The sequence below is a fragment of the Mobula birostris genome, chromosome 27 (genome assembly GCF_030028105.1).
Source record: "Mobula birostris isolate sMobBir1 chromosome 27, sMobBir1.hap1, whole genome shotgun sequence".
In the NCBI taxonomy this organism is placed as follows: domain Eukaryota; kingdom Metazoa; phylum Chordata; class Chondrichthyes; order Myliobatiformes; family Myliobatidae; genus Mobula; species Mobula birostris.
The window spans coordinates 11863310-11891186 of NC_092396.1; the positions used below are offsets into that span (position 1 = coordinate 11863310).

At 41.9% G+C, this 27877-nt stretch overlaps 1 protein-coding gene across 2 annotated transcripts in view; it reads left to right on the forward strand.

Moving 5' to 3' along the window:
• Nucleotides 1-27877, forward strand: part of gpr153 (G protein-coupled receptor 153) — a 108636-nt gene that overhangs the window by 61311 nt on the left and 19448 nt on the right. For both annotated transcript variants that reach the window (XM_072245119.1, XM_072245120.1), the window contains exon 4: nucleotides 4943-5372. In XM_072245119.1, the coding sequence (XP_072101220.1) occupies nucleotides 4943-5372 (430 nt within the window). The remainder of the gene's footprint in view (nucleotides 1-4942; nucleotides 5373-27877) is intronic.

Here is a 27877-nt window from a genome sequence, read left to right on the forward strand (position 1 = left end):
AGTGCTCTCTATCTCAGTCTGTTCATTCTGTTTGCTAAAATACTCTCAAAGATAGTATTTAATTCCAGATGGGGAGTAACCTGTATTTTCGATATTGTTTTGTGCTTTAAATAAATGCAGCTGTTTTGTGGATGTAGCCTATATCCATAGCAACCAGGCAGTTGGTTTGTAATATCTGTAATTTGCATGGCTGAATTCAGCTCTTTTCCAATGGCACATTGCAGACTTAAAACTGACCACTATGTTCTCTTGTCCAGTGGAAGTCTCCCTCAAATATCACTATCGTTTGAGCGATGTCACCTTCCTGTCAGCTTGAACCAGTCTGGCCATTCCCCTCTGACCTCTCTCATCAACAACGCATTTTTGCCCACAGAACTGCTGCACACTGGATGTTTTAGTTTCTCACACGATTTTCAGTAAACAAGAGACTTGTGCATGAAAATCGCAGGAGATCAACAGTTTCTAAGATACTCAAACCATACTGTCTGCCACCAGCAATCATTCCATGGTCAAAGTCTCTTAGTTCACATTTCCTCCTTACTCTGATGTTTGGTCTGAACAACAACTGAACCTCTTGACCATGTCTGTGTGCTTTTATGCCTTGAGTTGCTGCCACTTGATTGACTGATTAGAGATATTTGCATTAATGAGTAGGTGTACAGGTGTAGCTAATACTGTGGCCACTAAGTATATGTATTACTATCATTGGTTCATACATAGATTGGATATTGATGATGTCAATGCACATTAAGAGATGCATAGCAGCCGACTATTTGCTTTTGCCATTAATGATTGTAGTAACTTGATCATTTTTAAAATTTGGAAATAAAAATCTGGTACCAGTAAAGCCCCAAGCGGTGTCACTGATGTCCTTCAGTGAGAGCATCCTGTGATCCATAACACTGTGCACTAAAATGGTTTACTCCTGACAAGGCTGGGAACTGGGCATCGAGCTGTTTAGTGGAGTCAGATTGCTTCATCACTGGCAACTGCAGGCAGTTCAGGAGAGGGGCCATTACCCTCTTCTCAGAAGCAGCTGAGTAATGGAAAAGTGAATAACAGAGAAGCCAACGTTTAAAGAAGATAATAAGTAACTGGTTGAAAATCCAATGTCTTATTGCTGACCCCTTTGGGGTATATCCCACGGTACATTCCTGTATTCAGCTGACCACCCAGCCCAGCGATTCCCCGATTTAACCCTACCGATACGTCTTTGGACTGTGGGAGGAAACCAGAGCACCCAGAGGAAACCCACACAGTCACAGGGAGGACATACAAGCCCCTTACAGGCAGCAGAATTAGTTTTAAAACTGAATGTAACTTCGGAGGCTTAGTCGACGCGTGGTTATCACTGGTTCCAAAACACTCTTCGCCGTTAAGATATTGAAAATAAAAATATTTACAACATGTTACCACTTCGTGAGCAAGATAGAAATGTATGCTTTTTGCTCTGGAAGCATTAGTGTGAATTGTGTGCAATTTCTACATAGAGCATAGAAGAGGACAGCAGAGATGGTGCTACAATACAGCACGTGTAGGCAGCGGAGTTCTTCTGTCCAGCACTAACGCAAATCGCGATTTAAGCTGATGTTTAAACATAACGGCTACAGATGATCTTCATTTTGTGCTTACTTCTCCTTCAGTTATTTTTAGCTCTAAATTTCTGATGTTGTCTTAGCATCTCTAATCCTTTGGGATAGTACTGGAGTTTCCAAAGTGAGACAGATTTAACCTTTGGGGCACCACTGTGAGCCAACATTCAGGAGAAAATTCATCCTGGATGTTGTCAAAACAAAGTGTGCTTTTCATTCTTTCAACACCATTCACTCTATTAATTAAGGTGGCATGGCGGTGTAGTGGTTAGTGCAATCGCTTCCCAGCACCGGCTCTGAGATCGGTGTCTGATCCCTCCACTTTCTGTAAGAAGTCAGTACATTCTACCCGCGATCGAATGGGTTCCTTCCAGGTGCTCCCACTTCTCCCACATTTCAAAGACGTACAATTAGGGTTAGTAGGTTGTGGGCATGCTACGTTGGTACCAGAACTCTTGCTAATTTGATGTGAAGCAAACAATGCATTTTACTGTATGTTTTGATGTACTGTGCAAGTGACAAATTAAGTTAATCTTTATCTATATTGATATGGAGGATGGAGGCTGATAATGCCAGGTCATTGGAGAGACAACGGAGATCTTGTGACTTTCGGAAATGTGTACAAATTGAAGGTGGCAAATCTGCTTGCACTTTTCAATCACAGCGTCTTGCTGTTCACTGACTAATTTACTGTGTGTCTCTCCTGAAGTCAATAATCCCTTGCCCACATACTGTTTCATCTTGCCCCTCTTCCACTGTGTGACCTTCCCTCATAAATCTACCTAAAAACTGTGTGTTAGTAGACCATCCAGTTGTAGGGATCAATGTAGCCTAATGCACTTTATATGCATACAGTGTGGATATCTGCCATGATTGGAATCACCAAACTCTTGGCAAACTTGAAAATTAACCTAGTGTGCTCTTTGTTCTGTGCGAACATGTCCACTGTCTCTCATGGATGTTCCTACCCTTACTGCAGAGCCAGACATAGCCTGGAGTAAACACTCAGTAGGTCAGGCTGGAGAGAGAAGGAGAGCCAATGTTTCAGGCTAATGATACTTTATTTGAAGATTCTGATGAAAGATCATCAGCTTGAAATGGTATCCCATTTCTTTCTCCAAGGACTGACCTGCTGAGTGTTTTCCACAACTTTTGCTTTTATTTCAGATTTCCTGGAATGAACATTTTGAGGTTGTACCAAGGAGAATTTGATTAGTATGTGGACTTTAGTAAAGTTTTGACAGGGTTCCTCAGGAGAGATATCCAAAATTGTAAGACCCCGTGAGATCCATGTAAGAGTAACAAATTAGATTCAAAATTGTCTTGGTGGTATGAAGAAAAGGCCAACTTGATGCACACTGTTATGACTGGAAGCCTGTTACCTGTGGGGTTGTACTAGGCTCATAGACTTGGTCTATTGCTTTTTGTAGCAGGTATTCATGACTTGAGATGTGTGATAAAAGAGGTTTGCAGTAGGCATACAAATTGGCCGAATGGTTGGCAGCAAGGAGGAATGCTTTAGGGCTACCAATTTGGACAAAAATGAGACAAATGAAATTTCATCCAGAGGACTGTGGTGTGAGGAGATGCAGAAAGCAAGCAATTATAGAAGAGGAGGAATTTCTTTAGCTAGAGTGTTATGAAACAATGGAGTTAATTGTCAGAGATGGCTGTGAGGGTGAAATCATTGGGTATATTTAAAGCTGAGGTTGAGAGATTCTTGATTAGTAAGAGCATCAAATATTATGGGGAGAAGGGAGGACAATGGGGTTGAGAGAGAAAATAAATCATCTCTGATGGAATGGTGCAGTAGACTAGATAGGCTGAATGACCTAATTCTGCTCCCACGTCTTCTGGTCTTATGGTCTAAACAGAAGGATAAGTAGATAGGTGGATAAGGTGGTTAAAAAGGTATTCTAAATGCTTTGTTTCTTTGGCCTCCTTTGGTCAGGGTCAACCATCGATGTTGCGCCCCAGCTGTGTAGATACGCAAGCCCGTGCAGTGCAATATGGAGAGCAAGCTGTTGTCCGTGTAGCAAGCTCTCCCTCTCCACACATCTGCTGAGCCCGAAGGAATGGCAGAGACCGATACAGTTTGGCACCAGCAGCATCGTAGGAGTTACCAGTCAATGCTGAACTCAATGTACAATTGCCTTAGGGAATCCAGCTCTGGAATTTTTTTTCTTGGGGGTTACTCCTGAAGCCTTCCCCATGAGTAGGTATAGCTGCAAGTCTGCGAAGGTTTGAGATCAGAGTTTTCCTTCGCTTAGATAAGTTGCCAACTGCAGCTTTTCATTGGCAAAGCATAGAATATAAGGGCAAAGAGGTTATGCAGGAATCAGATCCACGTCTACACAAAAGATGCAATTGCATTGGAGAGGGTACAGCAAAGATTTATGGGACTGGGAAAATTTCAGATATAAGAAAATATTGGATACACCAGGGTTGATTTTTGTGGACCAGAGGAATATCCCAAATGAAAGATAATGTGAGAGGCAAAAATGCCGTAATAAGGAAGGAATGTATTTTCTCTTGAAGCAAAGTCAGTCCAGGCTACATAGATTTAAAGTAACACACACACAATGCTAGCAGAACTCAGCAGGTCAGGCAGCATCTGTGCAGAGAAATAAAGAGTCAACGTTTTTGGCTGAGACCCTTGATCAAGACCCTATTCCTATCCGCAGATGCTACCTGCTGAATTCCCTCCAGCATTTTGTGTATGTTACTCTGGGTTTCCAGCATCTGCAGAATCTCTTGTGTTTCATTGGGAGAAAGAGTAGATGGGAGATGAGGATAAATTTTTCACCTTGATTCTGATAGAAGTTTAGAACTTGCTATTCACAAAGGAAGTGAAGGTAGAAGTTTTATCGCAATTAAACACATTTAATTATGTGCTGTTTCTTGCACTGCCCCGGGGATTGAGAGTGACTTATTTCCCCTCTTGTTTGATGGAGCTGGACTTGAAGAGCCATGATACCCAGTGTTATGAGCCCAGAATCACTGTATTTATAGCACAGACACAATCTTTTTGATTCCAATTGAGATTCCAAATAGAACACCTGAGCTGCCATCTTTCTGACTTTGGCTGTGAAAATTGCCAGTCACTGATCTCTTCAATAGCCCGCTCGTTCCTGCTTTTAATGTTATTGTTACATTAAGGTAATTACTTTTGCCATTACCTCACACCCTACAAGCCTTGGAATATGTTATTAAGCAAGGCAATTCACCCCAAACCAAATAATTAAATATTACTCACAGTAATATGAAAGAAAGGTGCATTTTAAAATCATAGTTTACTTGCAATTATAATCAGAACGGATTTCTAATGATGTTTGTAAACTGTCTTTCAGGCTGAGCAATACAAAGAAGCAAGCTGTACACACGGTGATGGGGATCTGGATGGTATCGTTCATTCTATCTACCTTGCCTGCCGTGGGCTGGCACGACACCACGGAACGCTTCTATGCTAAGGACTGCCGTTTCATCGTCACAGAGATAGGCCTCGGTTTCGGGGTTTGCTTCCTATTGCTGATTAGCGGGAGTGTGGTGATGGGCGTGGTATGCATTGGCATTGCCCTCTTTCAGACGTTCACCATTCAAGCTGGGAACAATGTCAACAAGAACAAATTCAATGTACCCACAATTGTGGTGGAAGATGCCCAGGGTAACAGGAGATCGTCAATTGATGGCTCTGAACCATTAAAAACCTCTCTACAGATAACCTATCTGATCAGTGGAATTGTCTTTATCTATGACTTTTTGACAGGATTCCCCATTTTGGTAAGTCACTGTATTCTACTCTGCCCACGCTTCAGAGATTAAAATTGTTTATAATGTTGTATTTAGTAATAATGTGCACAGAATTGAAGTATCTTTTGAGATATAAAGAGCATTTGATGGCTCTGGGCCTATACTCACTAGAATTCAGAAGAATGAGGGGTGACCTCATTGAAACCTATTGAATATTGAAAGGCCTTGATAGAGTGGATGTGGAGAGGATGTTTCCTATGGTAGGAGAGTCTAGGACCAAAGGACACAGCCTCAGGATAGAGGGGCATCCTTTTAGAATGGTGATGAGGAGGAATTTCTTTAGCTAGACCACGGTGAATCTGTGGAATTTGTTGCCACAGGCAGCTGTGGAGTCCAAGTTTTTATGTATACTTAAGGCAGAGGTTGATAGGATCTTGGTCAGGGCATGAAGGGATACGTGGAGAAGGTAGGAGATTGGGGCTGAGAAGAAAATTGGATCAGCCATGATGAAATAGCGGAGCAGACTCGATGGGCCAAATGGCCTGATTCTGCTCCTATATTTTATGGTCTCGCGTATTCTCAACAAACCACGATGGACAAAATTCTTCCAGGTTGTTACCAAAAAAATCTTAAGAATTAAACAGAGGAATAAAGAGAGTTGGAAGAATTTTGCTCTATCTGAAGCAGAAAATGTTCAGATGTAATGAATCAGTTTGGTTTAGGCATTCTCAAGACTACCATCATATCTGTGTTTCTAATTTAAATTCATTTTCAGAAAAGATCATTGTACACAGATGTAAAGTTTAATTAGGTAAAATGAATTACTCAAATAATTTGAAGTCCTGTGACAAGTGTTTACTTCACGTATTCAAGTGATGTTTATGAAAATGGACAAGTGAAGCGTGGTCTGGCCATCACCCATTACATTCCTGACATCTCCCTGAAGTATCTCCAGTTAGCCTCAATGGATGAGAAGAACTTTACCACCACACTGCACTTTACGTATATTGTACATACACCCAGTGACCACTTTATTAATTACATTTGTACAACTGCTCATTAATGCGAATATCTAATCAACCATGTGGTAGCAACTCAATGCATAAAAGCATGCAGACATGATCAAAAGGTTCAGCTGTTGTTCAGGCCAGACATCAGAATGAGGAAGAAGTGTGATCTAAGTGACTTTGACTGTGGAATGATTGGTGGTGCCAGATTGGATGGTATGAGAATTTGAAAAACTGCTCATCTCCTGGGATTTTCATGCACTCCAGTCTCTAGAGTTTATAGAGTAGAGTACGTAAAAAAAAAGTGTGTGGCAGTTCCGGGGGTGAAGACATCTTATTGATAGGAGGAGGCGAAGATGGCGGTGCGGCGCAGCGTGCGCGGCCTCTCCGGTGATGAATATCTGTAATCTGTCAAGTACGATGCCGTGCACAATTCTGATTTGATGGAGGCTGATGTGAGAGCACGGAGTAACATCTGGTGAAACTTATGAAATGCCCGCTTCGCTGCCGCTGTTACTGTGTGGTCCAGAATCTCCGGAGGGGAAGGCCCCGAATTCTTGGCTTTGCTTGTTGCTCGGCGGCCGGGGCCAGGGTCGAGGCGCTCGGCAGAGATGGTGCTCGGTGCTCGGTGTCGGAGGGCTGATCGGAGGCTCGAAGTTTTCGGACAGACGCAAGAGTCGGACTGTGGTCGGGTGCTTCCAGGATGCTGCATCGGCAAGTTTGTGGCGCTGGAAGCTCATGGCAGGGAGAGTTTCTTCCTTCTACCATCTGCGTGAGATGTTGGGGCTATCGGGACTTTGAGACTTTTCTTTACCGTGCCCATGGTCTACTCTTATCAAATTACGGTATTGCTTTGCACTGTTGTAACTATATGTGGTTTTTGTCAGTTTTAGTCTTGATCTGTCTTGTGTTTCTGTGATATCATACCGGAGGAACATTGTATCATTTTTTAATGCATGCATTTCTAAATGACAATAAATGAGGACTGAGTGTTCTCATAATCTAATGAGAGACTTCAGACTAGAATGGCCAGGCTGGATCAAGTTGACAGGAAGGTGACGATAACTCAATTGACCACACATTTCAACAGGAGTATGCAGAATGGTGTCTGTGAATGCACAACTTGTCAAATCCTGAAGAGAACGGGCTGTAGCAGAAGACCACGAACATGCACTCAGTGGCCAATTTATTAGGTGCAGGAGGTGCTTAATATAGTGGTTACTGAGTGTATACTATTGTTCTTTTCACAAAGTCCTTCTTCAATAGGTGATGAAGAGACAAGAATCCTGTGGCCAAACCTTATAGAAAATATGCATATTATTGTAGAACTCCCAGGAATGGCACTTGAAATGGATTCCCAACATTCAGAGCTTGTGTAATAGCTTTCCCCTTCCACATTACAAGTTACAAGCCACTTGAATACACTTATAAGACAATGTAAACCACTTTGTTCCAGAAAAGCATATTTATTTCTCCTTCACATCTGAAGATGTTGTTTATCTGTGTGGCAGCAGTCAGAACAAGTGGAGATTATATTTCATGTAGAACATTGTCCATTGCTGAGAATGCTTAGGGCATGTTTAACACCATACAGGAGTTTATTCCAAGAATGGCATATCTCAGGTCTATTGACGGTCAAATATTGTTGGCTATGCTGATCAACATGCCTGAAAAAAATCTAAGTTTCTGAATACTTTTGCTCCACCCAGCTTAGTCCTGTAATATGTAGAGTGAATATTGTTCTTCATTGAATTAGACCTTGTAGCCAAACAGGGTCTAATTTATTTTTATTGTTTCTGCTTTGTGAATCACCACATTATATCTTGCCCAATCACCAATATCGATCATTGGGTCTCTAATACCCAATTTCCATTCTTTCTGGGTTTTCGTTGCATAATGAATTGGGTGTGGTTGGCAATAATAGGTTTCACATTGGTGTAATGTACATGTGCCCCTATGGCCTTTAAAACCAGCACAGAAACCAGAAGGGCTTCCTAATGCCGCATTGTTATCTCCGAGCTAAAGACATATTCCCCAATTCAACTTCTGGTTGTGTTGGCCATTGTATCCCATCAAGATTGGTCAAATGTAATACCTCACCAGAACAACATGCTGCATTGTGCGCAGGCCACTATATCTCACAGAGCATTGCCATGAAATTCCTCAGAATCAGAAACAGGTTTATGTTCACTGACGTACGGTATGTTGTGACATTTGTTGTTTTGAGGCAGCAGTATACAGCAATACACAACATATACTATATATTACAGGAAGAAATATATATTAAAAGAATAAATAAATAGTGCCAAAAGAGAGGAAAAATAGTTAGTTGAGTGTTCATGGACCATTTAGAAATCTGAGGGGAAGAACCTGTCCCTAAGTGTCTTAGCAAAGCACTTTGCAGCACCATCTGTCTTCAGCTCAATGTGCTCGAGAGTTTTCAAAAATCTAAGATCTTGATTTTGCTAGATTCCCATTTCACCAATTAAAACATGCACACTTTCGCCTGTGGTTTCATCACTTCTCTCACTGAATTTAGTGTGATTATCTGTCATCGCCTTGATCTTTGACTGCATTGCCAAGGTATGGTAGGGAGTTGATTCAATGACTGAACAGGCATATGGAAACCTGGACTATTGATCCAGAGGCGTGTGATCAAATCCCACCACCCTCTGTGCTATTTTAAATTCAGGTCATTGATTTTTTAATTCTAGTGTTGATAATAGGATTACCACATCGTTGAAATCCCTCTGTACAAACTGTCACTCAATCTGGTCCTGATCTGGTCTAGCTGACATAGAACCCTTAACCCATGAGTGTGACTTGCTCTCAACTTCCTCCCCAGTTCAGAGCCAATACAGGATGGACAATAAATTCACAAACACGAGGAATTCTGCAGATGCTGGAATTTCAAGCAACACACACAAAAGTTGCTGGTGAACGCAGCAGGCCAGGTAGCATCTCTAGGAAGAGGTACAGTGGACGTGTCGGGCCGAGACCCTTCGTCAGGACTAACTGAAAGAGCTAATAAGAGATTTGAAAGTGGGAGGGGGAGGGGGAGATCCGAAATGATAGGAGAAGACAGGAGGGGGAGGGATGGAGCCAAGAGCTGGACAGGTGATTGGCAAAAGGGATATGAGGGGATCATGGGACAGCAGGCCTAGGGAGAAAGAAAAGGGAGAGGGGGGGAAACCCAGAGGATGGGCAAGGGGTATAGTGAGAGGGACAGAGGGAGAAAAAGGAAAGAGAGAAAAAGAATGTGTATATATAAATAAATAATGGATGGGGACAATAAATTGTTAGCCATGCCACATCCTGTAAAGGAATGTATTTTTAAAAGGCAGTTGTTTTGTATTTACATCGTCCTTCTGTGTGATCTCATCAGATTAGTTTTTTTGGAATCAGGGTGTTACTGGTAGAGGCAGAATTTAATGCTCTTCCATAATTGTGCTGTAAACGTTAAGAATGTTCACCTTCCAGAACTGCTGCAGCTCTGGTAAAAATACTCTAGGACAGCTATTAGAGAGGAATTTGCAGGATTTTGACCTGGCGGTGATGAAGGACTGGTAAGTATATTTTCATGTCAGTAAGGTGTGTCACTTGGAGATGAACAGAGAGATGACAGTATTCTTGTCTTTGAGACGTTGGACGGTAGAGACTGGGGGGTTTGGGAGATGTTGTCATAGTTACCTAGATGAGTAAGTACAAATCATTTTGTAGCTGGCACACTATCTAGCCACTCTGTGGTGGTAGTAGAGGGAATGAATGTAACACAAAAAACTTACCCTGTACGTCTCCTTTCAACATTCCTCCTCTCACCTCAATCTATGCCCTCCTGTATCTGGTATTTTCACCCTGGGCAAAGGTCTCTTGACTATCTGTGCCTCTCATAATGTTATATACTTCTACTTGGCTTTCAACGCTCAAAACAAAAAAAAAATGCTTGTCCATCTTCTGCTTCTAGCTAATACACCACAATTCAGGCAACAACCTAGTAAAACTCTTCTGCACCCTCTGAAATGCAGCATAACATCTCTACTTTTATACTAAATTCCCTGATCACTGAAGCCAAGTATGCCCTCTATCTTCTTTACCCACACCCCCCCCTCCTTATTCACTCGTGTTGTCACTTTCTGGGAGCTATGGACTTGCACCTCAAGATCCCCTTCTGAGTTCTTGCTCCTGAGGGTCCTTCCATGTACTCTTTACTTTCCCTTCTTGTGTGGTAGCATTGTGGTTAGCACAACACTTTACGGCGCCAGCGATCACCAGGTAGAGTTCAATTCCCGCTGTTGTCTGTAGCGAGTTTGTACAGTCTCTCTGTGACCACTTGGGTTTCCTCCAAGTGCTCTGGTTTCCTCCCACATTCCAACGACATACAGGTAAGATTAGGGTTAGTGAGTTGTGGACATGCTATGTTCGCTCCGGAAGCATAAAAACACTTACTGGCTGCTCCCAGCAGAATCCTCGGAATATGTGAGTCATTGACACAGAATGATACATTTTACTATTTGTTCTGATGTACATGTGTCAAATAAATCTAATCTCCCATTTGTCTGCCCATATTTACAATTGATCTATATTCTTCTATGACATATATGAATTTTGATAATAAATCCACTTTGAAATTTGCATTGTTTGATAACATCACCAATTTTTCTGTTATCTGCAAACTTGTTAATCAGACCACTTACATTTTCATCCAAACCTTTAATATTTATCGCAGACAAGAGAAGATTACAGCACTGATCCTTGGGGAGTATCACTGGTCACTGACCTACAGTCAGAAAATCACCCCTCTACTACCATCTGTCTTCCACCATCTGTCTTCCATGACCAAACCAACATTGGATCCAATTTACCAACTCACAGTGACTTTGTCCTTTGGTCCTGTCCACAAGGACGTCAGGACGTGAATCACTCAGCACAGCCTCTCAACTTTCCCCTGTAGCAACAGCATTCTTGTGGTCGGCCCAGTTCAATTAATTTATTTAGAGATTCAGCACGGTAACAAGCCGTTCTGACCCAACGAGCCCACACTGCCCAATTACACCCAAGTGACCAGTTTACATACTGCCCCGTGCATCTTTGGAATGTTGGAGGAAACCAGGTCACCCGGAGGAAACCTAGACAGTCACGGGGAGAACGTACAAACTCCTTACAGAATCGAAGCTGGGCTGCTGGTGCTGTAATAGTGTGATACTACCCTGTCACCCCTATTTATTGCTGGTTACGGTTGATGATGGAGGTTGAGTTGATGTTAATACCATTGAATGTCAAGGACAAGTGGTTAGACTCTCTCTTGCTGGAGATGGCCATCACTTTGCACTTCTTATTTTACTTCTTACCAGGGTGTGCCTCACCTTACAATTCTGGTGGGAATGGTTGAATGTTGACTAGGTCCAGCTATGTGTGAGTATGAACAACTTAACTTACTGAGTATTTACTAACGAAATTGAACATTATCCAATTATAAGCAAACATTTCCACTTCTGATCTTGTGATCACTGATACAGCAGCTGGTGATGGTTGGCGCAGGATAATATCCTGAAGAACCCCTGCAATGATGTCCAGGATCTGGTGTGATTTGACCTCCAGGTATCTCAATCTACTTTCCTTGTGTGAGATATGATTCCAACCACTGGAGTGGGTTCTCCATGATTCCTATTAATTATTTTTTAACAGATCTTCTTCCTATGGCTCAGCAGTGTAGCATTTAGTGCCAGTGATCGTCGTGCGGGATGCGCTTCCTGTCGCTGTGTGTAAGGCTGGGGTTCCCAACCTTCTTTATGCCATGAATCAATGTGTAAGGAGTTCGTATTTTTTCCCTGTGATTTGCGTGGGTTTCCACTGGGTGCTTCTCTGTTTCCTCCCACGTTCCAAAGATGTTCTTGTCGGGTTAGGGATGGTAAGTTGTGGGGTGCTATGATGGTGACACTCGCGGGCTGCCCCCAGGCACAATCTTTGTTGATTTGATTTGAGTCAAATGACACATTTCACTGCATGTTTCCATGTCTCAATGTACGTGTAACAAATAAAGCTAATCTTAATCTTACCATATTTGGTCACATGCTACCATGATGCCAAGGCTGGGGATCCCAAACTGGGGTCCATGGACCCCTTAGTTAATGGTAGCAGTCCATGGCATAAAAAAGGGGTGGGATCCCCCATGCTCAGGGGAGCTACTCTCACCTCTGGAATCCAGCTCTTTAGTCCCTGTGCGGGCAGTGCCTGTGGTAAGATCTTGGGTCAAGTGGTCCTGGCACCAATAACCCGCATCGGTCATCAGGTTTGTAGTGGGGTGGTGCGGTTGTGCAGCAGGTGGTGCTGCTGTCACATATCTCCAACTGTTTGAGTTTGACCTTGACCTAAGGTGTTACCTGCGTTCTCTTGTTAATGTGTCGGGTTGCTGCAAAGTAGCCTTAATGTAGGCACGTGTTCATAGAGCCATTTGGCCCATCTAGTGCATGCCAAACTGACATTCTGCCTAGTCCCACCGACCTGTACCTGGATCATAGCCCTTCATACCCCTCCATCCATGTACTTATCCACACTTCTCGTAATATGTTGCGATTGAATCCTTGTCCATCACTTCTGCTGGGAGCTGGCTCCACACTTGGACCTCCCTCTGAGTGAAGAAGAGAGAAGAGAATCAGGTGGAGCTGATGAGTTGGTGGAAGAAAATGATAATAAGAAATGTAGGAAGATGGACAGGAATGTTCTGATTGTCAGCATTGACTCGATGGGCTGAATGCCCTGTTCCTGTGTTGAAAGGAAATATAGTGAGAAGATTCAGCTTAGTGGCACTAACACTAGTTGCAATGTCCTCCATTATTGCTGATGACTGAGAGTAGACTGAGTGGGCATTAATTAACCAGACTTATATTGTATGCCCCACATGTATGTAGATCATTTCTGACCAATGCTGTTCTCTGTAGCTCTGAGTTCATATAAATAATGAGTTCCATCTTTTGCATGTTGCTTGTCCCCTCTCCCCCCATATTTCCCCATAGATCCTACTTGGGGCAAGAAAAGCTCCTTTGCATTCAACATTGGCATTTCCATCAAAGGTGCTATCTAACAGAGTTTCAGAATGGCTTAGGGATACTGAGTTACTTCGATCGAATCCTTTCTTCAGTAAATTCAGGAATGAGCCCATATCTTGGAGAGCTGTTAACAAATCCACTAAAAATGCAAACTGGTGAAAGGTTCCTCAGTGCCACAGTATAATCACTGATGAACTCTCAATATCTCTAATTTTGTATTCTGCACCTGGAGCTTTCGGTTACCTCTAGAATTGTGGCCTTGTAAGACCTAGGTAGAGTGGAAGTGGAGAGGATGCTGCCTATAGTTTGGGAGACTAGGACTAAAGGACCCAGTCTTAGAAAATGAAGGCATCGCTTTAGAACAGAGATGAAGAGGAATTTCTTTAGCCAGTGGGTGGTTAATCTGTGGAATTCATTGCCGCGGACAACAGTGGAGGCCAATTCAGTTGGTATATTTGACGTAGAGGTTGATAGGTTCTTGATTAGTAAGGATGTCAAAGGACTATTACTGGTTCCCCATCATGATAAGGTGGACTCTTAACCTCTCACTCTATCGTGTTATGACCATGCACTTTGTTGTTTACCGGGACTTTCTTTCTAGTTGTGACACTTTTCCTGCATTCTGTTACTGCTTTACCTCAATCCACCTGAATGCACTGTGTAATGATCTGATCTGTATGTACAGTATGCAAGACAAGCTTTTCACTGTGTTGTGGTGCATATGACAATAATAAACCAATTCCAATTTACAATTCTTATCCAAGTTCCAATCAAATCTATGTAGACTGTCCTTTTGATGATAACTTTCACCCTGGTGTTCCTTCCGGAGCTACAGGAATCCTGCCTGAGAGCTGCTCCTTTTTGTCTGGTTATTGATTTTTTTACTGCCCGTTACAGTGCTGGCATTTAGGGCAGAAGGTTCTCCATCTCTGATGGTGTTCAGGGCTTCCTTCACCATGTCGCTAGCATCCTCTCAGTTTTCACTGCTGCCCCGGGTGGAGGCTCAAGAATACCATCGCGCTCAGATGTAGGAGGATTCTTCATTGCTGTTTCTGTAACAACACACATAAAAGTTGCTGGTGAACACAGCAGGCCAGGCAGCATCTCTAGGAAAAGGTACAGTCGACGTTTCGGGCCAAGACCCTTCGTCAGGACTAACTGAAAGAAGAGCTAGTAAGAGATTTGAAATTCCAGCAGATTTCCTCGTGTTTGTGTTTCTGTAACAATTTTGTTTCACCAGTCAGGGTTGTCAGTCCTGAGCTGAACCTCCAAACCTGGAGGACTGGTGGACCACTCTTAATACGGCCTCTCCCCGTTGACCTGTTTGGCATGGGTGACCCTACCAAGAGCCAAAGATAAAGCAGTTGACTCCAGCCAACATAGCTTTCCAGGACATTGAGGCATGCAAGCCTCCAAACCATAACAAGTTCTGGTCCTCTTGGAGGCTTTGGTTATTAAACCATTAATAACTTTAAATCTTCCTCACAATCTTCTGAGATTCACCTAACTGTACTCACTTATTGACTGCTGAAATGTAGCTAGAATGTAACTTGTGATTGTTCTGCCACATATAGGACTGTTCCTTAATTTCATTTACGATCTCAGACTTGCTGCTCCCATCTCAAGTTAGCGTTTCTGCATTTTGTGTCTATTCAATTGCATCATTCCTGTGGAGTTTAGCAATTAAGCTGACCACGTCATCCAGAAAAATGAACGGTACAGAGCTGTGCAATTTCTTCCACAGTTTAAATTAAATCATTTAATTTGCACTTTAAATGAGCAGTAGAAGTGATGGCAAAAATTGTGAATTTAAATAATGAGCCAAGTTTGTGTTTTTCTGGGAAAATTGAGACTTTGGGACTATCCAGTTGGAATTCTTCAAGATTTGGAAGGGGAATTGTTTAGTTGACCCAGGAGTATTATTCATTTCCTTATATATCCCAAAAACGAGTTTAAGGCTGAGGGAGATTGGAGATGAAACATGACTCTTTCTTGCAACAGAAAGAAGCACATAAAATAAGTAATCAGGGGAGCTAAATTAAATCTAAGAGAAAATTATATTTAATTCTGGATTGAGAAGGGAATTTAGGATGAGCCAGTTGAGCCCGGAACTTGTGTATGGCAGGGTCGTCCCGCCCTGTAGTAGTGATATATGGAGCCAGTACCCTCTACTTGTCAGTGATAATAAGCCTGATTCTGATGCTGGGTTCTGCCATCACTGGAGTAGATGTCTGTGGAGTTGTCTCCTCTGGTTAAGTGTGCATGACTGGATGAAAAAGTTCCGTGGAGCTCTGATCTCATCAGTTGGTTGTCGGATTGCTTGGCTCTGTTTGTTGTGTGCTTGTATTGCTCATTGACGCCTATGTATTCCTGTATAGCAGCTTCACCCAGTTTATTGGTATTAGTATTGATATATTATTGGCACATGTACAGAGATACAGTGAAAAACTTGACAAATTCAAATTCAAGTTCGTGTTCAAGCTTAATTATCATTCAACCATACAGAAATATAGCCAAACAAAAGTGTTCCTCTGGATATTGCCAGCAGCACAAATAGTACAGATGGTTATGATTTTAGAAAAAACTTACACTCACAAAGAAAAAATTTACAGCCCAAGTCCCTGCGTGGCATGATCACAGATTTATGATAAGCTGTCCTGGTTTAAAGTGTTTGTCTGCTGTAGGAACACTGGAGGGCAGCACTGAGCTCCGGTTTCCCCCACATTCCAAAGATGTACTGTACACGTTAAGTCTAGTAAGTTGTGTGCATCCAATGTTGGTGTCAGCAGCAAGGCAACAATTGCAGGCTGTTCCCCACCAATCCCAGCACATCCTTGGAGTGTGTTGGATGTTGATGCAAGCAACGCATTTCTCTGTACGTTTCAATGTACATGTGGCAAATAAAGCTACTCTTAATGTCTTATATTATAGGTAATGGTCCTGCTAGAAGAATTCAATTGTGTAGTTAGAGATGCCCGCAGCTTTGAACTGCGAATCAGTTCTACATCTGACCCACGTAACGTGGTAGTAATGTGTGACAAAACATGACAAAGAGTGTCTACAATAAACACTTTATTCCAATGGGGATGGTACAGTGGTCTATCCCATCACCGTTGCCACCGATACTGAGAATGGAGTCTAGCTCGATTAGTTCATTCACCATCTTCCACGTACCCACCATGCCTTAAAACAACAGAACTCAGCCAGCTTGGTGACTGGTGGGGCAACGGTGCTGCTGTGTAGGAGACATTGAAATCTTCTACCCAGGGCATGTCCCGTGCCTCTAGATGCTTTCTCCAAGTGGGTTTTGTTCTGTTGTTTCGTACATATCACCGGGGGATTCATGATTGTATACTGAACATATGTTAGTTTGGGAGTCATGTGATCTCAATTTCTGTGTTCAGCACATCTGGAACTGTAAACACAGCCGGCTTAAATTGCCTTGGAAGCAACAGGGTAGTTTGGACAATCGGCACTGTGAATCAGAGGCTTTTCTGACAGTGATTTTGAACAAGTGGTCAAGGGACAGACATCCAGAGAAAACTGAAACACTTGATTGCTCCCAGAAACAATGTTTACCGGTCCAGTGCAGATGAAGGGTCTGAACCCCGAGCGTCAACTATCCACTTCCCTCCACAGATGCCGCCTGGCCCCAAGTTTCTTCAGTAGATCCAGATTCCAGTGTCTGCCGTTTTTTGGGTCTCCAATATTAAGAGGCATTTAGATAGGCACGTGAACAGGCAGGGAATTGAGGGAGACAGAACAAGCATACATTTTAAGTTGGCATTATGGTTGTCACCCTCGTGGGCTGAAGCATTTGTCTCTGAGCTAATTGTTTCCAGTTCTGATATCAGAGTTGCCCGTTATATCATGATCAAAAACTTGGTCAATAATTCCAATTATACCTGTCACTTCCCAGCTTCTTAATTTATTCTGCCCCTCCCCCACCTATTGTATCCCTCACCTGATTTTTGCCTCTTATCACTTGCCAGCTTGTACTTCTTCCCCTACTCCCACCTTCTTAATCTGGCTTCTGTCCCCTTCCTTTCTATTTCTGATGAAGGGTCTCAGCCTGACATGTCAACGGTTCATTTTTCCTCCACAGATGCTGCCTGACTTGCTGAGTTCTCACAACATTTTGTGTGTGTTGCTCAAGATTTCCAGCATCTGTAGAATCTCTTGTGTTCATTGCTGTAACTGTTTCCTCAGCAGGGAGGTAAAGTGCTAACCTCTAAGTTATTCATTGCTTCCTTCATTTGGAGCCTGGTCCTTGTTTCTTCAGTCTGCAGTGCAGTGTAGCTGCACCTTGTCAAATGCCCTTCCTGTGTAGCCATATACATGTTCCATCCAGAGTTCCTGTGAGCTCTGAAAGATCCCGATCCCTCTTAGCTATCAATTCAATTCCACACTTCAAGTGCCTGGTGCCTTGTGTTTGAACCTCCAGGGCATTATATTTTGAAAGAGCTGTAAGTGAGTGGCTTGCTAGGTCCTGATGAAGGGTCTCAGCCTGAAACGTTGATAGGTTCACTAGGTTAATTCCTGGGATGTCCGGACTGTCTTACGCATAGAGGTTAGAGAGACCGGGCTTGTACACGCTGGAACTAAGGAGATTGAGGGGGGATCTGATTGAGACATATAAGATTATTAAGGGATTGGACAAGATAGAGGCAGGAAATATGTTCCAGATGCTGGGAGAGTCCAGTACCAGAGGGCATGGTTTAAGAATAAGGGGCAGGTCATTTAGGACAGAGTTGAGGAGGAACTTCTTCTCCCGGAGAGCTGTGGAGGTGTGGAACGCGCTGCCTCAGAGGGCAATGGAGGCCAATTCTCTGGATGCTTTCAAGAAGGAGCTAGATAGGTATCTTATGGATAGGGGAATCAAGGGTTATGGGGACAAGGCAGGAACTGGGTGTTGATAGTAGATGATCAGCCATGATCTCAGAGTGGCGGTGCAGGCTCAAAGGGCCGAATGGTCTACTTCTGCACCTATTGTCTATTGTCTATTGTCTATTTATTCCTTTCCGTAGATGCGACCTGACCTACTGAGTTCCTCCAGCATTTTGTATGTTACTCTGGATCTCCAGCGCCTGCAGAATCTCTTCTGTTTATGGTCTGCTAGGCTACTTTAAAAGGGTACTTAAGAATCAACAACATTGGAGCTGTATAGGATGGTACATTTCCTCCCATGAAAGATAATAATGAATCCACTGCCTTTTTCAATTGTTACTGACCTTAGTTTTGAATTAATTGAATTTAAGTTTTCCTGTTCAGAATCAGAATCAGGTTTAATATCATTGGCATATGTCGTGAAATTTGTTGTCTTTGCAGAAGCAGTATGTTGCAATACGTGATAATAAGGAAAACATGAATTACAGTAAGTATGTATTAAATAGTTAAATTAAGTAAGTAGTGCTAAAGTAGAAATAAAAAGTAGTGAGTAGTGAGAAGCTGTTCTTGAAATGTTGAGTCTGTGCCTTCACGCTTCTGTACCTCCTTCCTGATGGTAGCAATGAGAACAAGGCATGACCCTGTTGCCATGATGGAACTTACAGTGAACGTGTCTCTCAATCTTTGGAACAAGCCAGTCTATAAACACCCACCAGTCCAGTATTATATCCAGTATGCTAATGATAACTTTTAACACTTTGCTTTAGTAGCAGAGTGTGCAGGGGAGTGGGTTTAATTATTTGCACAGTCCTCCTGTGTTGTGACATTCTGTGGTTCTGGTGTCATAGACAATATTCCTCCCTCATCTACAATGAAGGAAGGGGAGTACAGTGGGGGGAAAAGGGGAGAAAGGAGAACAATTCTTCACTTCCTATCTCAGTCTGAATCTCTGCCTCACTATCTGTCTCCTCTCATTGACTGATTCTTTTTTTGTTGAATTTCAGCAGTGGTTATTTGTTCTAGAATTAATGGATTCAAAGTTGAAACTAAATTTATTATCAAAGTACACGCAGTACTGTGCAAAATTCTTAGACACATATATATATATAGCTAGGATGTGTAAATCTTTTGCACAGTACTGTATTTGTTACTGTGGAGCAGAGATCAAGTTTGTAAATTTGACGGGAGCAAAGGATGTTGGGAATGGTGAGGGTGGAGTGCCGCAGGAGGAGGGTGTGGGACGGGCTGAGAAGGAGTGCCAGGGGTGTGGAGTGGCGCAGGTGCAGACATACCTAGCACAGAGACCAGGCAAGGTCATTTGATTCCAAACAATTGGTTTATTGATCATTACAGAATGTCTCAATAGTGCTTCCCGCTCCCTCCCCTCTCAAAATAATACCCCTCTCCCTGACCCCTTCCCACTCTCATTCCACAAAAGAGACCCATATCGAAATCAGGTTTATCACTCACATAGGTCATGGAATTTGTTTATTTTTGTGGCAGCAGTACAGTGCAATACGTAAAATTACTACAGTACTGTGCAAATGTCGTAGGCACTCTAGCTATATATGTGTGCCTAATGTAATATTGATGTGACTCGGACACCGCTGTAGATTGAACAACCACATTTATTCAACAGAATTCCATTTTTACTTCTCCACGTCCTGACGTCATACGCACTCCGACGCTATGAATACTCACACAATACATTACATCCCCTTTCTCAAGATTTTTTTTTAGATTGAACAACCACGTTTATTCAACAGACTTCCATTTTTACCTCTCCACGTCCTGACGTCATACGCACTCTGACACTACGAATACTCACACAGTACATTACACCTAAGACTTTTGCACAGTGCTGCAAGTGTCACCATATATGACCTTGAGATTCATTTTCTTGTAGACGTACTCAATAAATCAATAATAGAATAATAACCAATCAATGAAAGACCGCATCAACTGGGTGTTCAATCAGTGTGCTAAAGGCACAAACTGTGCAAATACAAAAGGAAATAATAATAATAATAAATAAATATACAATAAATATCAAGCATATAAGATGAAGACTTCTGGAAGGTGATTCCGTAGGTTGTGGGAACATTTCAATGATGAAGTGAAGTTGAGTGAAGTTATCCCCCTTGGTACAAGAACCTGATGATACTAACTATCCCTGAACCTGGAGGTGTGAGTCTTGAGGCTCCTGTACCTTCTTCCTGATGGCAGCAGCAAGAAGCAAGCATGTCCTGAGTAGTGGGATCCTTGATGGTGGTTGCTGCTTTCCTGTGACAATACTCCAGAGACTTGAGGCTTGAATTTGACGGTTCAGAACATTAATGAAAATGTGTGTTGGCAATAGTACCTATCAGTCGATGTGTTAAACAGAGACTTGTCTGCTCCTTCAGCTGGCTGTAATGACATTCTCCAGCACCCTACATAGAGCAGGAGAGTTCTTCCTCATGTCCTGACCAATATCAACCAACACCATAAAAGTAGATTACATAATCACTTTCATATTGCTGTTTGTCACAGCATTCAGAATTACATTGACTGTGCATTTCCTACATTAATTAGTTAAAAAAAAAAGTGAAGTATTTCACCAACTTTGAGATGACCTTAAGGGGACATATAAAGTGCAATATAAATAAAAGCATTTATACTTTTTAGAGAACATTGACACTGGGAAATGGAAGTTTTCATTGTGGCCAGGCACCTACAACATCAACACAGCCACAATAGAATTTTTGGAGGTCTTCCAAGGCCTTACAGATCCAATTTATTTCCCCAATCATGGCTAAATTTATTGGAGCATATGCTGTTGCAAAAGTGGGGGCTATTCAGCCCTCAAATCTTTGCAACATGTTTTCTCTCTTGGGGCCATTAGCTCCCTCTATTGTGATCCATCTGTACCAGAGGTAACTTATAATAACCAACTGACCATCAGGTATTGACCTTTGGGATGTGGGAGGAAGCTGGAGCAGTCATAGAAGTCCATGTTGCCACAGTGATTCCACATAAGTAGCACCTCCTGCTCGATGGTGGCTGCGAAAAGTTGGCATAGCCTGGATGGTGGAGACCTTTGATGATAAACATTGCCTTAGTGTAGCAGTTAGTATATTGTGATTACAGTGCCAACTGTAAGATCAGGGTTCAGTTTCCTCTGCTGTCTGTAAGGAGTGTGCAAGTTCTCCCCCGTGTGGGCTTCCTCCGAGTGCTCCAGTTTCCTCTCTCATTCGAAGACTTACTGTTGGAGCTAGTGAGTTGTGGGCATGTTATGTCGGTACTGAAGGCATAGTGACACTTCACTGATATGATTTGACATAAATGGCACATTTCACTGTATCCTTCAAGGTACATGTGATAAATAAAGCTAATCTTTAATCTCGTCTTGAGGCAGACCCTCCTGTAGATACTCGCAATGGTGGGAAGGGCAGTGCATGTGATGTATCAGGCAAAATTCATTACTCTCTGCAGCTTCTTACATTGCTGTGCATTCTAATTGCTGTACCAGAGCAAGAAGTAACCAGAAAGGATACTTTCATCAGGACGTCTGTATGACGCTGAGGTACATCCTAGGATGTGTTGGCGTGTGGCCAAGTGGTTAAGGCATCGGTCTAGTGATCTGAAGGTCGCTAGTTTGAGCTTCAGCTGAGGCAGCATGTTGTGTCCTTGAACAAGGCACTTAACCACACGTTGCTCTGCGACGACACTGGTGCCGAGCTGTACCGGCCTTAGTGCCCTTCCCTTGGACTACATCGGTGGCGTGGAGAGGGGAGACGCAGCATGGGCAACTGCCGGTCTTCCATACAACCTTGCCCAGGCCTGTGCCCTGGAAACCTTCCAAGGCGCAAATCCATGGTCTCACGAGACTAACGGATGCCTATATATACATCCTAGAATGCAGTGGGTCATATCATCAGTGGTGTAATCTGGGGTCATCGGGTGTTTTGTGTCATTCAACATCAGACAATTTCACCTAGGTGACCTAGCCAGGGTTGATCAGGCCCCAACTTGTGTTTCAGCAGCATTGGTCCACGCGTAACACCTCTTGATCCGTAGCCATCTGGAGACTCGCCCAGCAGCCTCTGTGTTGGTCCTGATGGCTCTTTCCTTTGCAGCCCCTGTAATGCCAAGGAGAGAGTAGGATATGCACAGCAGCCAGCAAAGACTCTACACCCCATCTCCATTGTGTTAGTACTCAGTGACAATTGAACCTCCTTAACCTACTAAGAAACTAAAGAGACTGACATGATTTCCTTATGATCGAATCTACATGAGGAAACACTGTTGGTATTTACTGTTTCCTTAAAACTTCTCAAAACCAAAGGAACTAAAGAATAAATTCTCAGTATTAATAAATTATGAAATTAAAAAAAGTCAATCCCAGGAATCTGAATAGGTATCCCGGGTGAGTCAAAGCTAAAGCAAGGAATTAAAATTTGACAAATTATGTTTTCTGTTTATATTTTGGTCAAGTTTCTTTCTAACTAAATTTCAGGCGAAGAATATTTTGCCTTGTTATAGCAAATTATCACAATACAAAAAACATCTTAAATGTGTTTTACAAAAAATAATTCTTCCTTCATGGGAATTGTTCCTCAGAAGTGCATTAATATTTTCCGGAGTGCATTAGTAAACAATTGATACCTCCAGGATTGTGAAAGTAGATATGAAGTCCCAGAGAACCCATTAACTTGTAAGGGGCGTCTTAAGAATGTGTTGATACATGCAGAAGGTCTCATGAGTAAAGTAATACACACACAGGTCCCCAGGAAGGTTTAAATATGTACAGAACTGTCCAGGACCTTGTGAAGTTGGTGAAGAGTTTCTTAGCAATGTATATATATATATATATATATATATATTGGAATATAAATATACTGGAAGCTCCATAAATGTGATATCATGTACAAGAGATCCTCAGGAGAATATATGATGCCCTAAGAATTTTATTGTTTGCAGAGATTCATTAGGATGATGTAAGTGATCTGGTGAAGTGAATTATAATTATCATCGGTCCAACATTGAAAAGTTTGTGCTCTCCACCTATTTTCTTCTAAATTTTCTACATTTATTCTCAGTGTATAGTTTTCCAAATATTAGTGTGGTCCCCAATGTTAAAAATATATTAGAAAGCTGCTATTTTACTAAAAGTTCTGTTTTACTTTGAGTGAATTGAATTTTATGGGCTGTATAAAGAATTGGACAATGGATTTCTATTGAAAGATTATGGCTTCAAATATTAGTTGGTGTAATAAAAGAGTAATTACTGATTATGAGGCATCTACAGTACTATGCCAAATTCTGAGGCCCCCTAGATTGTTTATGTTGTTTTAGATGGTATGGTCCCACAGAACCCTGACCTCAACATCATTGAGGCTATCTGGGATTACATGGAGAGACAGAGGCAAGTGAGACAGCAAAAGTCTGCAGAAGAACTGTGGCCAATTGTCCAAGATGCCTGGAACAACCTACGAGATCATTTTCTTATAAAGCTGTGCAGTAGTGTACCTAAGAAAATTGATGCAGTTTTAAATGCAAACGGTGCCACACAAAATATTGATATAAAATTTTTTACTGTTTACTGCTCTTGATAGTAATTTTTTTAATATTTGGAACAAAACTTTTCATTTCATTATTTTTCAAAGCACCTTCGCTTTACAGAATTTGTTTTCATGTGGCTAAGACTTTTGCACAGTACTATATGTGAGGCAACCGTTTCGTTTTAAGCACTGACTAGAGGGTTGGAGAGTTACAACAGCAGGTAACATCTTCTCCATGTCAAACTCCACAGGATTTTGCACCTTTAGTTCAAAGCATCCAGTTCACAGATGCTGCCATCTTTATCAGTGCTGTCTGTGTGTAAAAGAGCAGCACTTGCAAATTGACACGAGGCAGTCAATCCAAATAGAAGATGACCCAGCAGAGACCTTTTAATTCATGCAAGGCTCCAGTTATTTCAGTGCGATGTCCTGCTTGTTGAACTGTGAGTTAACAACAAAAGGTCATGGCTCGCAAACTTTCCTGCTGCTAAGTCATTCCATGCAGGAAGACGCCATTGGTGTTAGGGTGAGTCATGTGTGATAGGATGGAAGGCAGTACAACAGGCAATTAGTGGAAACATGACAAACACCCTCACGACCCTTGTTACAGACAATTTATGAACAAAAATAGAGGCATATGGGGACCCTTAGCATTGTCAATGATCCCTCCCATCCATCTAACAATCTCCTTGAGCCGTTTACTGTCAGGCTGGAGAAACCATAACATCAGGACAAGGTCTGTTATGATAGGAAACATCTTCTTCACCCAGGTCCATTTCCCTTTCACCACCCATCACTAATGAAGCACCAGCAGTTTTATACTGTTCACTTTTTAACTTGTGTCATGACTCCACCTTATTATTTGTTAATTTACTTATAGTAATGTTACTTTATGTGTTGCGTGTGAGTTATATGCACTCTGTTTATAGGAACATTGTTTCACTTGACTGTATACATGTATATGGTTGAATGACCATAAACCTGTTCTGGAACTTCAGCTGGAACCTGATATGATTTTTCTATAGCAGTTCTGAAGCTTAAGTTCTATGTTGCTTTCATGACTTGTTTTGTTGTATATATTGATGAAAATATTCTGGGAAGACAGAGAAGCAGATGAAGAACTGTTGCGAAAAGCCGGAATAGGAAGAGAGCTGATATCATCAATCAGGAAAGAGTAGCTGTAATTTCTGGGACATATACTGAGAAAAGAGAAGCTCGCACATTTTGCAGCGATGGGAAAAATTGATGGCAGAAAAAGTCACGGTCGACAGCACATGACGTTCATCAGCTACATCAAGGGATGGAACGGCAAAAGTTTTGAAGAGCTTATTAGAACATCTGAGATTAAAGACAGGTGGAAGACTGTGATTGCCCACGTCCTACAACATGGCACATAATGATGATGACGATTGTTGCATAGCAGTTGGATATTGCTAAAATTCTGGAACATGCTGAGATATTTTTGGTTATTAAGCTTCAGTGAAGATGTGATAAAATCGCTTCATCATGGACGTCATGTTTTGTGTATATATTAGAGAGAGTATGCTTTGAATTAAACATGATAGTCATTGAAACAAGCTAGAGGTCAGAAACTACACGACAATCTTGCATTTCCATAATAGTGACAGTGTTGTTCAGTGACTCATAGACATATCCTTGATATTTAATTCCTAATCCAATATTAGTTTTGTTGGTGTCACTCCGGCACTAGCAAGGGCCCAGATCATGAAGGAATGAGTAATTTATTGCTCTGTAGAACATGGGAGTATAAACTGTGACCTGTGTTTGGCTTTTTTATTCCTGGATTAGACAAAGGCCATCAGTATTGTAAGTAATCATGTTAAGTAACTCTTTCTTAATAACAATTGTTTTCTGTGATTTACAGTTCCTTTGATTACGACTGTGATGAGCAGTCTGCCTATTTAACATGAAAGCCTCTGTGAAGAATCAGAATCCATCAGGAAGAAGTATCTCATTTTGACTAGTTTTGGGACTTGAATTGAATGAGCTGCCCTCAAGTCAAAGAGTTTGCCAATATTCCAATGAGAGATGGCCACTTGGGCAATCAAACACTGGTGTGTCAGTGACCTTGGATTCACCCTTCAGAGTTACCGTGTAGAAGAGGAAAAATACATTGTTTAGAGACTACCGTACGTCTGGCTCCTTATATTACACACTAGATTGGATAGGTGATCAGCATTTGATAGTTTGGAGAATTGATAACTTGATGAATTGATAGTCTGATGAATTGATAGCTTGATGACTTGATAGTTTGATGAATCAGCATTTGATAGTTTGATGAGTTGATTGTTTGCTGAATAGTTTGAATTGACAGTTTGATGAATTGACAGGTTGATGAATCAGCATTTAATAGTTTGATGAATTGATAGACAGAGAGAGGCATGCGTTTGGCTTCATATATTGTGTACCAGATTCGGTAGATGACTGGCAATTGATAGTTTGATAAATTAGATAGACAGAGAGAAAGGAATGAGCAAAGGCAGAGAGGAGAGTCTGCAGGTTCATAATATCTTGGCACAAAATCATAGCTCCATCTTCAGAAGTTAGTTTCATAAATCCGTTCAGATAAATCTTGCATGACTCCACGATTTTTGGCTCCATTATGCAATGGCAGAAACCCATATAAACATTGACTAATCTCTCAGTGAGTGAGTGTTTTATTCCTATCATCAGTCCTGTCTCATTTATACTGCCACCCAGGATGTAATGTTCTGGACTAAAGTCTGTTCAGAGGAAAAAGCAAAAACATTACTCTTAAAAATAGAGTTCTCTTCAAAGACGATTAGAAGCAAAACTTAATACAGCTTCCCTCTTCAAACTATCGGCCATCCTACTTGTAATAGGTGTGAAGGTACCTTGTTGGAGAACGGGTTATACTGATATCATGATCGCACACTTGTAGCAAATATTCTTATTTTGATTGGGAGTTAGAGTCCTACTGACAGTCCTTGAGAGGGAAGATGTCACCTCTACTAGAAAAAGGTCCAGAGGAAAAGGTTTTAATGAACTAATTTAAATGAAGAAAAAAGTTCTAATGTTACTGGAAGAAAGGAAGACTTGCGTTCATATGACTTCCTTTCTTCACTTGAGACATCCAAAGCATTTACAGATAATAGAGTTCCATTCGGCCTGCTTCAACAACCCCAAACTTTTGGTTGCCTGTCACCTTAACTCTCCATCCCACTCCCACGCTGGCATCTCACATTGTTACATCAAAGCAAGATGAACGCTTGACAAGGAGCATTTCATCTGACTAGGTCAAGAGTTTCAGATAGCCAGCTTCTCCTGTTTATGTCAGAGTTTCCCAGTTGTGATGACAGATCATCAATCAGTAACATTAACATACTCTTTATGTCTCCACAGATGCTGCCTGATCTTCTGTGTATTGCAGTATTCCTTTCTTTTTTCAGATTTCTCTTTCGCTCTGACGTCATCTGTGATCTTCTGTTCATATCTCCACCAGGCGCAGCATCTGCAATCGACAAGCCTTTCACTAAACTCCCCTCATTCTTCCCTCTCAAAATGCAATAGAAAACCTGTTGATTTCTACCTCAAAGATCAGGTTTATTTGTCAAAAGTACATGGAAATATCGAAAGATACAGTGAAATGCGTCATTTACGTCAATAACCAACATGGTCTGAGGATTGTGCTGGGGAAGCCCTCAAGGGTTGCGCAGTTTCTGGCACTAACAAAGCATGCCCACGATTCACTAACTCTAACCATATAACTTTGGATTGTGGGAGGAAACTGTAGCACTTGGAGCAAACCCATATAGTCATTGGGAGAATGTACCAAACTCCTTGCAGACTGTGGTGGCAATTGAACCCAGGTTGCTGGTGTTACATTAGTGTTATGCTGACCACTGTGCTGCGTGCCACCCCAAATTGTTATGATATAAATGTACTGTTTGTCTCCAGTTCAGCACTTGAATTAATTAGAACAGGAAATCCTCAATCTGTCTTGGCATTAACATTCAAGTCAGAAGATAAAGCAATGGCTTTGAGACAGAAAAATTTAGCCATGATGGAAA